The 17,500-nt window shown below is 48.3% G+C and overlaps 1 protein-coding gene across 2 annotated transcripts in view; it reads right to left on the bottom strand.

Annotated features, from left to right (window-relative positions):
* Positions 1-17,500, bottom strand: part of LOC139531548 (zinc finger homeobox protein 4-like) — a 165,503-nt gene that overhangs the window by 40,901 nt on the left and 107,102 nt on the right. For both annotated transcript variants that reach the window (XM_071328080.1, XM_071328081.1), the window contains exon 6: positions 14,942-15,176. In XM_071328080.1, the coding sequence (XP_071184181.1) occupies positions 14,942-15,176 (235 nt within the window). The remainder of the gene's footprint in view (positions 1-14,941; positions 15,177-17,500) is intronic.

Below are 17,500 nucleotides of genomic sequence, written 5' to 3'. Positions count from 1 at the left end.
GAGAGGGCAGAGAGGTGATAGACAGGAGAGACAGAAGTAGAGGGCAGAGAGATGAAAGACAGGAGAGACAAAATGAGAGGGCAGAGAGATGAAAGACAGGAGAGACAGAGGGAGAAAGGAGAGATGATGGGAGATGGAAGGTGGGAGACAGGAGAGGCAGAGCGAGGGAGGGTAAAAGAAAAGCAAGGAAATGAGAGGATGAAAAGAGAGAGATGTACGTAGGCCAGGGACATTGTGTGTTTGTGTGTGTGTGTCAAATCAAATCAAATGTTATTGGTCAAATACACATTGTTAATTTAACAAATTATAATGTGAGTGTAGCGAAATGCTTGTCAGAAAGTCCATCTGTGTGTATCAGCATCACCATGGACTCAGACCAGCTCAGACGACTTTAGACTGGTGTGTGTACCAGCATCACCATGGACTCAGACCAGCTCAGACGACTTTAGACTGGTGTGTGTACCAGCATCACCATGGACTCAGACCAGCTCAGACGACTTTAAACTGGTGTGTGTACCAGCATCACCATGGACTCAGACCAGCTCAGACGACTTTAGACTGGTGTGTGTATCAGCATCACCATGGACTCAGACCAGCTCAGACGACTTTAGACTGGTGTGTGTATCAGCATCACCATGGACTCAGACCAGCTCAGACGACTTTAGACTGGTGTGTGTACCAGCATCACCATGGACTCAGACCAGCTCAGACGACTTTAGACTGGTGTGTGTACCAGCATCACCATGGACTCAGACCAGCTCAGACGACTTTAGACTGGTGTGTGTACCAGCATCACCATGGACTCAGACCGGCTCAGACGACTTTAGACTGGTGTGTGTACCAGCATCACCATGGACTCAGACCAGCTCAGACGACTTTAGACTGGTGTGTGTACCAGCATCACCATGGACTCAGACCAGCTCAGACGACTTTAGACTGGTGTGTGTACCAGCATCACCATGGACTCAGACCGGCTCAGACGACTTTAGACTGGTGTGTGTACCAGCATCACCATGGACTCAGACCAGCTCAGACGACTTTAGACTGGTGTGTGTACCAGCATCACCATGGACTCAGACCAGCTCAGACGACTTTAGACTGGTGTGTGTACCATCATCACCATGGACTCAGACCAGCTCAGACGACTTTAGACTGGTGTGTGTACCAGCATCACCATGGACTCAGACCGGCTCAGACGACTTTAGACTGGTGTGTGTACCAGCATCACCATGGACTCAGACCAGCTCAGACGACTTTAGACTGGTGTGTGTACCAGCATCACCATGGACTCAGACCAGCTCAGACGACTTTAGACTGGTGTGTGTACCAGCATCACCATGGACTCAGACCAGCTCAGACGACTTTAGACTGGTGTGTACCAGCATCACCATGGACTCAGACCAGCTCAGACGACTTTAGACTGGTGTGTACCAGCATCACCATGGACTCAGACCGGCTCAGACGACTTTAGACTGGTGTGTGTACCAGCATCACCATGGACTCAGACCGGCTCAGACGACTTTAGACTGGTGTGTGTACCAGCATCACCATGGACTCAGACCAGCTCAGACGACTTTAGACTGGTGTGTGTACCAGCATCACCATGGACTCAGACCTGCTCAGACGACTTTAGACTGGTGTGTGTACCAGCATCACCATGGACTCAGACCAGCTCAGACGACTTTAGACTGGTGTGTGTACCAGCATCACCATGGATTCAGACCGGCTCAGACGACTTTAGACTGGTGTGTGTGTGTGTTGCTAGGTAATCATTGTTCTACCTTGACCTCATATCAGTGTATTGACTATTATCTTCATGGTCACTGACACTGGATATTGTTTTATGTACATTTGTAATTTCATAGTTTCAAATTATAATTAACCACAAAGCTCAGTGAATGTCCTTTGTACTCTCAATTAGGTTAAGTCATGTTTTAGTAACGGTTTAGTATGCAAACACACGTTAGCAGGCCTACACACACACACACACCGGGCACAGGGCTTTGTATTGTAAATAAGTCTAACGTCAGTCAGGTAACGTTATGCAAATGTTGGATAATCAGCAGCTAATTATAAATGTCAGGAGACACAAAACCTCTGACTGGAACATCAGGGAACAATTTAACTGTTATTACCATGAGAGAAGCTCTGTCAAAGAACAACAATCAGCTCGGCCCATACCGTCGCCACACACCAAAAATACTTTATGGTCAAATGGCCCTTTTCAGAAGTACAGACAGAGATTTTTTTTGTACACACACACACACACACACACACACACACACACACACACACACACACACACACACACACACACACACACACACACACACACACACACACACACACACACACACACACACACACACACACACACACACCGCAAAGCAATTATAATTCACTTGGATGGAATTAAACAAAAATGACTACATCGTTTCCCTCGCCAGCCGTCCACAATATGGTTTAGAGAAATGTGGGTAAATTGCTCCTTGAAAATATAATAATACCCAAGCGAAAGCGTCTTATTTTGATTTGACAAATCATTTAAAATAGAGGGGTATTGTTTCCATTTAATTGCATGGCAATAAAAGCTATAAAACCTATCAAATCCCCCGGAGAGTGATTATGTCGATCTCAACATGAGGTTTTTCCTTTGGAAAGAGCTTACACAATAGCGGGAATACATCACTCACAGTTCTGTTAAAGGGACTTTCCTGACTGGAAATACACATAGGTCCTATATTTTACTTTAAAAAAAAAAAATCTATAGAGTTGATAGACTTCTATTACTCTAAAGCAGCTAGCCAGGCAGTGTCTATGAAAGAAAATGGCCGCCACTGCATTAGCGTAGCGCCCGTGGCTAGCAGAGTGAACATGGCGTATTTGTGTGTGTATCACATTTCTCACACTCCACTAACTCTCCATATATGGTCTTGTAATGTTCACAAATTACTGAGACAAACCCTGGAAATAGAGAGAGAGAGAGAGAGAGAGAGAGAGAGAGAGAGAGAGAGAGAGAGAGAGAGAGAGAGAGAGAGAGAGAGAGAGAGAGAGAGAGAGAGAGAGAGAGAGAGAGAGAGAGAGAGAGAGAGAGAGAGAGAGAGAGAGAGAGAGATGGGAGAGAGAGATGAGAGAGGGGGAGGGAGGGATGCCAGAAGAAAGAGGGGGGGGGGAAGAGAGAGGGAGGGAGGTGAAGATTGCATGGCTGTGTGCTCAATTGTATACACCTGTCAGCAACGGGTGTGGCTGAAATAGCAGAATCAACTCACTTGAAGGGGTGTCCACATACTTTTGTATATATAGTGTATGACGGAGCAGATTATGCTGAAAAGTAACCTCTGTAATTACTAAACCGCCACATCGCTCCCAAAAAGGGAGGGAGAAAATAACAGAAAAAGAGAGAGAAAGGTAGGAGGAGAAAGGACAAGGGGAGAAAGACAAGAGCTAGCCATAGTAAAACCTTTACGATCATTTTGATGATTGTGCTCAGAGTTAAAGCAAACAAATGCATAAACTAAGGCTGCATGTTCGGTTTAAAAACAATTAAACAGCAAACCGTATGCACACACAGTCCTCCGTGTCCATTAGGGCCCACGACTGGCCTACAGCTGTTATGGAAATGGTTAGCACGGCTGCACTAATCTGACCAAGACACAAACCTCCCGGAGCCTTGTCACTCAGAGAAGACAATGGATAGGCAGAGAAACACACACAGTCACACAGACATGCACACACAGACACACACACACACACACACGCACGCACGCACGCACGCACGCACGCACGCACGCACGCACGCACACACACACACACACACACACACACACACACACACACACACACACACACACACACACACACACACACACACACACACACACACAGACACACACACAGACACAAACAGACATGCACACGCACAAACACAGACACACACACTCACAGACAAACACGCGCGCACACACACACACACACACACACACATGCACACACAGAAGCATTTAAAGTGTTGTTCAGCCCCCTAAGTCAGTGAAAGGCGAACCCCCCCCCCCCCACACACACACACACACTTTAAGTCATAGGGGCAGGAGAGGAGAGGTGAGAGGGAGGGAGGGAGGGAGGGAGGGAGGGAGGGAGGGAGGGTGAAAGCTCTCAGGAATAATTACCTCCATAAGACCCATCTCCTTTTGTTATAGCGAGCGAGGAAGGAAAAAGGAAGAACAGAAGACACAAAGTGATGGATGAGAAAGGTCTCTTTCTGATTGGTCTGGTGGGTGGAGAAAGGTTTCTTTCTGATTGGTCTGCTTGGTGGAGAGAGGTCTCTTTCTGATTGGTCTGCTGGGTGGAGAAAGTTCTGTCTCTGATTGGTCTGGTGGGTGGAGAAAGGTCTCTTTCTGATTGGTCTGGTGGGTGGAGAAAGTTCTCTCTCTGATTGGTCAGGTGGGTGGAGAAAGTTCTCTCTGATTGGTCAGGTGTGTGGAGAAAGGACTCAATCTAATTGGTCTGGTTCATATACAGCCCCCCCCCCCCCCCCCCCCCCACACACACACACACACACACACACACACACACACACACACACACACACACACACACACACACACACACACACACACACACACACACACACACACAGGGATAAACTCTCTCAGACACAACTACTGCACACTAACTTCACTTTGCTTCAGTCTTATTTCTTCATGTCTTATTTTTTAACAGTTTGTTGTCCTCATTGACATAACAGTCTGTTTCCAACACAAATATTCTCTGTCCTCCATTAGTTTCATCATAAAACTATGTCGATGATGGACAAACCTTGACTGAGAACAAGTCATATTTGTACAGCATGTACTTTCACTTGGATCTACGTTATTTTGTTCACATCAGCTCGAATCACCATCTAACTCTGTTATACAAATGAGGAAAAACAATCTAATTTGGACTAATGACTTTTGGCAGAGGTTTAAAGGCAGATAACAAAATGGTTGAACTCTGTGTGCCATGTCGTGGAAGAATTCATTCTCACTGTCTGGGATCTAAACTGACATTCTTTATAAACTCAATTTCCTTAAACTCTGCTGATTCTTCGCAGAGCAGAAATATGCACACACACACACAGACACACACACACACACACACACACACGCACACACACACACACACACACGAGTATGAAACGTGGGCTGTGAGTGATTTAGATTTAAACCGTTTTAGTGGAAAACCATTTAAAGAGCTCATATGTGTGTAAAAAGCATTGCTCTTAGATTAGAATGATTTACAAATGGGGGAAATTCACTTTAACCCACATTTAACCACACACACACACACACACACACACACACACACACACACACACACACACACACACACACACACACACACACACACACACACACACACACACACACACACACACACACACACACACACACACACACACACAAACACAAACACACACACAAACACAAACATACACACACACACACACACACACACACAAATGTAGTTGTATGGTATTCAGCTAGAGTAAATGATGAGACAACTGGAGCAGGGCATGAGAATCAAATCCCATGTGTTCCCTATAGGTAATCACAGAATCAAATCCCATACGTTCCATATAGGTAATCATAGAATCAAATCCCATGTGTTCCCTATAGGTAATCATAGAATCAAATCCCATGTGTTCCCTATAGGTAATCATAGAATCAAATCCCATGTGTTCCCTATAGGTAATCATAGAATCAAATCCCATGTGTTCTCTATAGGTAATCATAGAATCAAATCCCATGTGTTCCCTATAGGTAATCATAGAATCAAATCCCATGTGTTCCCTATAGGTAATCATAGAATCAAATCCCATGTGTTCCCTATAGGTAATCATAGAATCAAATCCCATGTGTTCCCTATAGGTAATCATAGAATCAAATCCCATGTGTTCCCTATAGGTAATCACAGAATCAAATCCCATGTGTTCCCTATAGGTAATCACAGAATCAAATCCCATGTGTTCCCTATAGGTAATCATAGAATCAAATCCCATGTGTTCCCTATAGGTAATCATAGAATCAAATCCCATGTGTTCCCTATAGGTAATCATAGAATCAAATCCCATGTGTTCCCTATAGGTAATCATAGAATCAAATCCCATGTGTTCCCTATAGGTAATCATAGAATCAAATCCCATGTGTTCCCTATAGGTAATCACAGAATCAAATCCCATGTGTTCCCTATAGGTAATCACAGAATCAAATCCCATGTGTTCCCTATAGGTAATCATAGAATCAAATCCCATGTGTTCCCTATAGGTAATCATAGAATCAAATCCCATGTGTTCCCTATAGGTAATCATAGAATCAAATCCCATGTGTTCCCTATAGGTAATCACAGAATCAAATCCCATGTGTTCCCTATAGGTAATCATAGAATCAATGCTGCTGGATAGCAAAGAAAGTTCAGATATTCTGAAAAGTCTGAAATTAATATCTATACTTCTCTCCAACCATCTCCTGTATACTGTAAAAGGAAACACTTCAAATGTGTATACCAGGGGCCTCATGAAAGAATATCGTTGTTCCCAAAAATGATGTAGTGTGGGCAAAAGCAGGGCATCCAAGATCGTGTCTGAGCTTGGGCACCGGTCGTTGATTCAAACCCTACACTTCCATGTGGAAATTCACTATGTGGCAGGAGAATGGAGGTATACAACCGACTGAGAAAGAAGACAGAGTGTTTAAGAGTGGAACGTTTGAAAAAGGTACAGAAGGGGAGTATTACTTTGGACAGGTTTAAAACCTTATGTTCACTGGTTGAAAAGTCAAAAAGATTTGCAGGGTAAGTTGTGGCCGAGACCGAAAAGAACAGGAACTGAGAGAGCGGAGAGAAGGTGTGAGAGACAGAATTTGACTTTTAGCAGAGTGAGGGGGAGAATAGGGGTGTGTGTTAAAATGCACAGTAATGATTTATCTAAGCTGGCTTGTCTTGTGGCCCTGAACGTTACTGAATCACCTTTGATCCACTTCTAATTGAAACCAAACGTGTAGATGGCCTACTTCTGTCAATATGTCAGCAATCTCTCTATTCTATTCTCCATATGGTCAAGGCTGTGTGTGTATTGTGTGTGTGTATTGTGTGGGTGTATTGTGTGTGTGGGTGTGTGTGTGTGTGTGCTTGCGTGTGTGCGAGGTGAGAGGGAGAGAGAGAGAGAGAGAGGGAGAGGGAGAGCTTCTTTCACATCTGGTTTGCGTGGCCGTGAATAAACAGGATACTTCGGGGAGCACAGATTAATGTCTAACACTCACATACATTAATAGTGGCTGGAATGCCATTCAAAACATGTTAGTCCCCCACCTCCCGACAGGTCAAGCAAAGCAAAAACAAGTTAAGCATTCACTTCACCCTACCGCATTAGCATAGGAATGATTATATAATGGACTATGACAGTGTCTTCAGGTTAAAATTACAGCGACCCGCCCACACATAACCCCAATCTCTACACCGTAACCCCCGTCTCCACACCGTGACCCCCGTCTCCACATCGTACCCCCATCTCCACACCATAACCCCCGTCTCAACACAGTAGCCCACCTCTCCACACCGTGACCCCCGTCTCTACACCGTAACCCCCGTCTCTACACCGTAACCCCCGTCTCCACACCATAACCCCCGTCTCCACACCGTAACCCCCGTCTACACACCGTAACCCCCGTCTCCATACCATAACCCCCGTCTCCACACCGTAACCCCCGTCTCCATACCATAACCCCCGTCTCTACACCGTAACCCCCGTCTCCATACCATAACCCCCGTCTCTACACCGTAACCCCCGTAACCCCCGTCTCTACACCGTAAACCCCGTCTCCATACCATAACCCCGTCTCTACACCGTAACCCCCGTCTCCATACCATAACCCCCGTCTCTACACTTTAACCCCCGTCTCCATACCATAACCCCCGTCTCAACACAGTAACCCACCTCTCTACACCGTAACCCCCGTAACCCCCGTCTCCACACCGTAACCCCCGTCTCTACACCGTAAACCCCGTCTCGACACAGTAACCCAACTCTCTATACAGTAACCCCAGTCTCTACACCGTAACCCCCGTCTCTACACCGTAACCCCCGTCTCTACACCGTAACTCTGTCTCTATACAGTAACCCCTGTCTCTACACCGTAACACCCGTCTCTACACCGTAACCCCCATCTCTACACCGTAACACCCGTCTCCACACCGTAACCCCCGTCTCTACACCGTAACACCCGTCTCCACACCGTAACCCCCGTCTCTACACCGTATCCCCTGTCTCTACACCGTAACACCCGTCTCCACACCGTAACCCCCGTCTCTACACCGTAACACCCGTCTCCACACCGTAACCCCCGTCTCTATACCGTAACACACCTCTCCACACCGTAACCCCCGTCTCCACACCGTAACCCCCGTCTCCAGACCGTAACCCACCGTCTCTACACAGTAACCCACCTCTCCACACCGTAACCCACCTCTCTACACAGTAACCCACCTCTCCACACCGTAACCCACCTCTCTACACCGTAACCCACCTCTCTACACCATAACCCCCGTCTCCACACCATAACCCACCTCTCTACACAGTAACCCACCTCTCCACACCATAACCCACCTCTCCACACCATAACCCACCTCTCTACACAGTAACCCACCTCTCCACACCGTAACCCACCTATCCACACCGTAACCCACCTCTCTACACCATAACCCACCTCTCCACACCATAACCCACCTCTCCACACCATAACCCACCTCTCTACACAGTAACCCACCTCTCTACACTGTAACCCACCTCTCCACACCGTAACCCACCTCTCCACACCATAACCCACCTCTCCACACCATAACCCACCTCTCCACACCATAACCCACCTCTCTATACCATAACCCACCTCTCTACACCGTAACAGCCTTCTCTACACTGTAACCCACCTCTCTACACCGTAACAGCCTTCTCTACACTGTAACCCACCTCTCTATACCATAACCCACCTCTCCACACCATAACCCACCTCTCCACACCATAACCCACCTCTCCACACCATAACCCACCTCTCCACACCATAACCCACCTCTCCACACCATAACCCACCTCTCCACACCATAACCCACCTCTCCACACCATAACCCACCTCTCCACACCATAACCCACTTCTCCACACCATAACCCACTTCTCCACACCATAAGCCACTTCTCCACACCATAACCCACTTCTCCACACCATAACCCACCTCTCCACACCATAACCCACTTCTCCATACCATAACCCACCTCTCCACACCATAACCCACTTCTCCACACCATAACCCACTTCTCCACACCATAACCCACCTCTCCACACCATAACCCACCTCTCTACACAGTAACCCACCTCTCTACACTGTAACCCACCTCTCCACACCGTAACCCACCTCTCCACACCATAACCCACCTCTCCACACCATAACCCACCTCTCCACACCATAACCCACCTCTCCACACCATAACCCACTTCTCCACACCATAACCCACTTCTCCACACCATAACCTACTTCTCCACACCATAACCCACTTCTCCACACCATAACCCACCTCTCCACACCATAACCCACTTCTCCATACCATAACCCACCTCTCCACACCATAACCCACTTCTCCACACCATAACCCACTTCTCCACACCATAACCCACCTCTCCACACCATAACCCACCTCTCTACACAGTAACCCACCTCTCTACACTGTAACCCACCTCTCCACACCGTAACCCACCTCTCCACACCATAACCCACCTCTCCACACCATAACCCACCTCTCCACACCATAACCCACCTCTCTATACCATAACCCACCTCTCTACACCGTAACAGCCTTCTCTACACTGTAACCCACCTCTCTACACCGTAACAGCCTTCTCTACACTGTAACCCACCTCTCTATACCATAACCCACCTCTCCACACCATAACCCACCTCTCCACACCATAACCCACCTCTCCACACCATAACCCACCTCTCCACACCATAACCCACCTCTCCACACCATAACCCACCTCTCCACACCATAACCTACTTCTCCACACCATAACCCACTTCTCCACACCATAACCCACTTCTCCACACCATAACCCACTTCTCCACACCATAACCCACCTCTCCACACCATAACCCACTTCTCCACACCATAACCCACCTCTCCACACCATAACCCACTTCTCCACACCATAACCCACTTCTCCACACCATAACCCACTTCTCCACACCATAACCCACTTCTCCACACCATAACCCACCTCTCCACACCATAATCCACTTCTCCACACCATAACCCACTTCTCCACACCATAACCCACTTCTCCACACCATAACCCACTTCTCCACACCATAACCCAATTCTCCACACCATAACCCACTTCTCCACACCATAACCCACTTCTCCACACCATAACCCACTTCTCCACACCATAACCCACTTCTCCACACCATAACCCACTTCTTCACACCATAACCCACCTCTCCACACCATAACCCACTTCTCCACACCATAACCCACTTCTCCACACCATAACCCACTTCTCCACACCATAACCCACCTCTCCACACCATAACCCACTTCTCCACACCATAACCCACTTCTCCACACCATAACCCACTTCTCCACACCATAACCCACTTCTCCACACCATAACCCACTTCTCCACACCATAACCCACTTCCCCACACCATAACCCACCTCTCCACACCATAACCCACCTCTCCACACCATAACCCACTTCTCCACACCATAACCCACTTCTCCACACCATAACCCACTTCTCCACACCATAACCCACTTCTCCACACCATAACCCACTTCTCCACACCATAACCCACCTCTCCACACCATAACCCACCTCTCTACACCGTAACCCCCGTAACCCCCGTCTCCACACCGTAACCCCCGTCTCTACACCGTAAACCCCGTCTCGACACAGTAACCCAACTCTCTATACAGTAACCCCAGTCTCTACACCGTAACCCCCGTCTCTACACCGTAACCCCCGTCTCTACACCGTAACTCTGTCTCTATACAGTAACCCCTGTCTCTACACTGTAACACCCGTCTCTACACCGTAACCCCCATCTCTACACCGTAACACCCGTCTCCACACCGTAACCCCCGTCTCTACACCGTAACACCCGTCTCCACACCGTAACCCCCGTCTCTATACCGTAACACACCTCTCCACACCGTAACCCCCGTCTCCACACCGTAACCCCCGTCTCCAGACCGTAACCCACCGTCTCTACACAGTAACCCACCTCTCCACACCGTAACCCACCTCTCTACACAGTAACCCACCTCTCCACACCGTAACCCACCTCTCTACACCGTAACCCACCTCTCTACACCATAACCCCCTTCTCCACACCATAACCCACCTCTCTACACAGTAACCCACCTCTCCACACCATAACCCACCTCTCCACACCATAACCCACCTCTCTACACAGTAACCCACCTCTCCACACCGTAACCCACCTCTCCACACCGTAACCCACCTCTCTACACCATAACCCACCTCTCCACACCATAACCCACCTCTCCACACCATAACCCACCTCTCTACACAGTAACCCACCTCTCTACACTGTAACCCACCTCTCCACACCGTAACCCACCTCTCCACACCATAACCCACCTCTCCACACCATAACCCACCTCTCCACACCATAACCCACCTCTCTATACCATAACCCACCTCTCTACACCGTAACAGCCTTCTCTACACTGTAACCCACCTCTCTACACCGTAACAGCCTTCTCTACACTGTAACCCACCTCTCTATACCATAACCCACCTCTCCACACCATAACCCACCTCTCCACACCATAACCCACCTCTCCACACCATAACCCACCTCTCCACACCATAACCCACCTCTCCACACCATAACCCACCTCTCCACACCATAACCCACCTCTCCACACCATAACCCACCTCTCCACACCATAACCCACCTCTCCACACCATAACCCACTTCTCCACACCATAACCCACTTCTCCACACCATAACCCACTTCTCCACACCATAACCCACTTCTCCACACCATAACCCACCTCTCCACACCATACCCCACCTCTCCACACCATAACCCACTTCTCCACACCATAACCCACTTCTCCACACCATAACCCACCTCTCCACACCATAACCCACCTCTCTACACAGTAACCCACCTCTCTACACTGTAACCCACCTCTCCACACCGTAACCCACCTCTCCACACCATAACCCACCTCTCCACACCATAACCCACCTCTCCACACCATAACCCACCTCTCTATACCATAACCCACCTCTCTACACCGTAACAGCCTTCTCTACACTGTAACCCACCTCTCTACACCGTAACAGCCTTCTCTACACTGTAACCCACCTCTCTATACCATAACCCACCTCTCCACACCATAACCCACCTCTCCACACCATAACCCACCTCTCCACACCATAACCCACCTCTCCACACCATAACCCACCTCTCCACACCATAACCCACCTCTCCACACCATAACCTACTTCTCCACACCATAACCCACTTCTCCACACCATAACCCACTTCTCCACACCATAACCCACTTCTCCACACCATAACCCACCTCTCCACACCATAACCCACTTCTCCACACCATAACCCACCTCTCCACACCATAACCCACTTCTCCACACCATAACCCACTTCTCCACACCATAACCCACTTCTCCACACCATAACCCACTTCTCCACACCATAACCCACCTCTCCACACCATAACCCACTTCTCCACACCATAACCCACTTCTCCACACCATAACCCACTTCTCCACACCATAACCCACTTCTCCACACCATAACCCAATTCTCCACACCATAACCCACTTCTCCACACCATAACCCACTTCTCCACACCATAACCCACTTCTCCACACCATAACCCACTTCTCCACACCATAACCCACTTCTTCACACCATAACCCACCTCTCCACACCATAACCCACTTCTCCACACCATAACCCACTTCTCCACACCATAACCCACTTCTCCACACCATAACCCACCTCTCCACACCATAACCCACCTCTCCACACCATAACCCACCTCTCCACACCATAACCCACCTCTCCACACCATAACCCACTTCTCCACACCATAACCCACTTCTCCACACCATAACCCACCTCTCCACACCATAACCCACCTCTCCACACCATAACCCACTTCTCCACACCATAACCCACTTCTCCACACCATAACCCACTTCTCCACACCATAACCCACTTCTCCACACCATAACCCACCTCTCCACACCATAACCCACCTCTCCACACCATAACCCACTTCTCCACACCATAACCCACTTCTCCACACCATAACCCACTTCTCCACACCATAACCCACTTCTCCACACCATAACCCACTTCTCCACACCATAACCCACTTCTCCACACCATAACCCACTTCTCCACACCATAACCCACTTCTCCACACCATAACCCACTTCTCCACATCATAACCCACCTCTCCACATCATAACCCACTTCTCCACACCATAACCCACTTCTCCACACCATAACCCACTTCTCCACACCATAACCCACTTCTCCACACCATAACCCAATTCTCCACACCATAACCCACTTCTCCACACCATAACCCACTTCTCCACACCATAACCCACTTCTCCACACCATAACCCACTTCTCCACACCATAACCCACTTCTTCACACCATAACCCACTTCTCCACACCATAACCCACTTCTCCACACCATAACCCACCTCTCCACACCATAACCCACTTCTCCACACCATAACCCACTTCTCCACACCATAACCCACTTCTCCACACCATAACCCACTTCTCCACACCATAACCCACTTCTCCACACCATAACCCACTTCTCCACACCATAACCCACTTCTCCACACCATAACCCACCTCTCCACACCATAACCCACCTCTCCACACCATAACCCACTTCTCCACACCATAACCCACTTCTCCACACCATAACCCACTTCTCCACACCATAACCCACTTCTCCACACCATAACCCACCTCTCCACACCATAACCCACCTCTCCACACCATAACCCACTTCTCCACACCATAACCCACTTCTCCACACCATAACCCACTTCTCCACACCATAACCCACTTCTCCACACCATAACCCACTTCTCCACACCATAACCCACTTCTCCAAACCGTAACCGAAAACCATTCCTCTTTTTTTGTCTCAGAATGTTTTACAGTGCTGCTACACTTATTAGTGTCTGGCAGACCCTGGGCTTAGGGTTAGGTTAGGGTTAACCCTGACCCTGTGCTTTTAAATGCCTTGGTCATGAGAAAGGAAATGAAGGCTCACTCCAGGGAGAGATGTGTGTGTATGTATGTATGTGTGTTTGTGTGTTTGTGTGAGAGAGAATCTTCCAAAGGTAGAGTTTCATAAGTCTGCCTGCACGCCTGCATGGGATGTCCTTGCGTGTGGGATGGTGGCATGTGTGTGTGTGTGTGTGTGTGTGTGTGTGTGTGTGTGTGTGTGTGTGTGTGTGTGTGTGTGTGTGTGTGTGTGTGTGTGTGTGTGTGTGTGTGTGTGTGTGTGTGTGTGTGTGTGTGTGTGTGTGTGTGTGTGTGTGTGTGTGTGTGTGTGTGTGTGTTGGTGATATAGGCCTAGCACCATAATGGGAACAGCATGCTCATTCTGGAAGATTAGGTGGACTGGACGGCCAGGAGAGGGAGGGAGAGAGGGAGGGAGAGAGGGAGGGAGGGGTACATGGTGTGGGGGTAGGGTTTGGGTAAAGGATGGGGGAAACAAGGAGTAAGAGCAGCAAGTCCCATATTTGAATTATAGGCAATTCAAATCCAAGAAAGGCCATATAAAACCATTAATAAACCATTGGCCTTACCTTGTTGTTTAGGGCATTCTTTAACATGGTAGAGTTGGTGTAGACTCAGGCCGTCCTCCTCTCCTCCCAGTCCCTGCTGGTGGAGCTGTAGTTTCCTCAGACCCTCGTTCTGCTGGTGGCGTGGGGAGCGAGCGTGCTGCACCAGGTTCAGACAGGCCTTGGTGGAGTAGTCACACAGGGCACAGTAGTACACACACTGCTCACTGCCACACGCACTCTCCTGCTTCTGCAAGTGCTGTAGGCGAGAGGAGAATAGAGCAGAGAGACTGTTAACATTTGTAGGAGAATGCTTTTTGAATGATGGTCAAGGTCAAAGGTGACCTGAATCATTTGAGTGACTTTGCTCTCGATTCGTACAGACAGCTAACCTGTTGATACCTGAAGCACAGTAAACTGGGACACTGTTATCTAGTCGGGCAAAAACCATGTTTAAAATGGAAAATGTAGGAAGGAGAAAAGAACAAAGGATATTTATCTTCCTTTTTCTGAGCAGACAACAAAACAAATCAGTGTGCTTAGAAGAATGAAAGGATGTGAATAAGCGTACGGAAGAAAAGCCGGATAGTACTGACAAAGAGGAGAGGAGAGACAAAGAGGAGAGGAGAGACAAAGAGGAGAGGAGAGACAAAGAGGAGAGGAGAGACAAAGTGAGGAGAGGAGAGACAAAGTGAGGAGAGGAGAGACGAGACGAGGTGAGGAGAGACGAGGTGAGGAGAGGAGAGACAAAGTGAGGAGAGACGAGACGAGGTGAGGAGAGACAAAGTGAGGAGAGACGAAGTGAGGAGAGACAAAGTGAGGAGAGGAGATACAAAGTGAGGAGAGATGAAGTGAGGAGAGGAGAGACAAAGTGGGGAGAGGAGAGACAAAGTGAGGAGAGACGAAGTGAGGAGAGACAAAGTGGAGTTTTTGAAAAGGTGTCTTCAAAAGTTCATTTGAAAAATCTATTATTTCTCAGACACACAAGGATGCCGAAAGTGCTAGGATTCATACTGTGTGTATGTGTGTGTGTTGTGAGCCCACGTGTGTGTGTGCTTGTGTGCCTGTGTGCGGGTGTGTGTGTGTGCTTGTGTGAGCGTATGTGCGTGTGCGTGTGCGCGTGCGTGTGTGCGTGTGTGCGTGCGCGCGTGTGCATGTGTTCGTGCGCGCGTGTGCGTGTGAGTGTGAGCGTGTGCGTGTGCGTGTGTGTGTGTGTGTGTGTGTGTGCCTAGCTGGGCTTCCTAAATTTCCTCATCAAATAAAATAGTAGCAGTGTTTTGTGTGAGAGATTCTCTAGTCATTACTGTGAACAGCAGGGGAGGTGTATTCAGTGTGTGACTGTCACTTGCAAGCTTTACTTTTCACCAACAACAGTTGCTACTAGCATTGCAGCCATCCGTGCAGCTACCCCCTACCCCCATCCCTGACCTCCTACCACACCCACATCACCACCCCTCCCCCAACCTCCATACACCCGGGGAAGCCAAGCATATCAAGTGTGCCTCCATAGCTGGCAGCCTAATGAACAATGAGCAGAAACAAAAGGCCAGGCTACAGGCTTTATTAACTGGTCCTCTGCTAGAGCACAAAACAGACCTCAGAGAGAGGAGGAGGGGGGTACGCAGGCAAGCTGCAGGTGTCTGTGTGATTGAGAAAGAGAGTGAGAGAGTGAGAAATAGAGTGAGAGAGAAAGAGAGAGCGAGAGAGAGAGAGAGAGAGAGAGAGAGAGAGAGAGAGAGAGAGAGAGAGAGAGAGAGAGAGAGAGAGAGAGAGAGAGAGAGAGAGAGAGAGAGAGAGAGAGAGAGAGAGAGAGAGAGAAAGAGAGAGAAAGAGAGAGATAACAGCATCTTATGCTTTTGCCGAAAAGCCTTTTTGAAATCTGACATGTTGGCTGGATTCACAACGAGTGTAGCTTTAATTTGGTATCTTGCATGTGTGATTTAATGAAAGTTTGATTTTTATATCATTTTATTTGAATTTGGCGCTCTGCATTTTCCCTGGCTTTTGGCCAAGTGGGACGCAATCGTCCCACTTATCCCAGAGAGGTTTTAAAGCACTTCAAACCCAAGAGCTGAGCCCAGAAACGAGCACTCTCAGTCAGCTGGTGTAGGACCTAACCAACCAAGCTGACACCAGCACTGCTTCAAAAGAAAGAATTCCAATAAACAAAATCATGAACTCAAAGGACTCATATATACAACATTGGAAAAACGAAACAAAATCCCAAAGCCGACTAAATTGCTATCTGACCCTAAACAGAGAATATGAATTGGCTGATTATCTCTACTCTGTCAGAGATACGAAGCAGAGACAGATCCTTACCAAGTACAGGCTGAGTGACCACCGATTGGCAATAGAAACCGGCAGACATAAAAAGACATGGCTACCCAAAGAGGAGCGTGTATGTGGTCACTGCACGACAGGGGAGGTAGAAACAGAGATGCACTTTCTCCTTTACTGTGATAAATATTCCTCACCAAGAGATTCATTATTCACAGAAATGACTACATTTATTCACAATTTTAACTTATTAAACCCAGAGGAAAAACTAAAAATACTCATGGGCGAAGGAGCAATGGCTCC

This window comes from Salvelinus alpinus, chromosome 10 (assembly GCF_045679555.1).
Source record: "Salvelinus alpinus chromosome 10, SLU_Salpinus.1, whole genome shotgun sequence".
Classification (NCBI taxonomy): Eukaryota; Metazoa; Chordata; class Actinopteri; order Salmoniformes; family Salmonidae; genus Salvelinus; species Salvelinus alpinus.
This window is presented reverse-complemented; position numbering and strand designations above follow the sequence as displayed.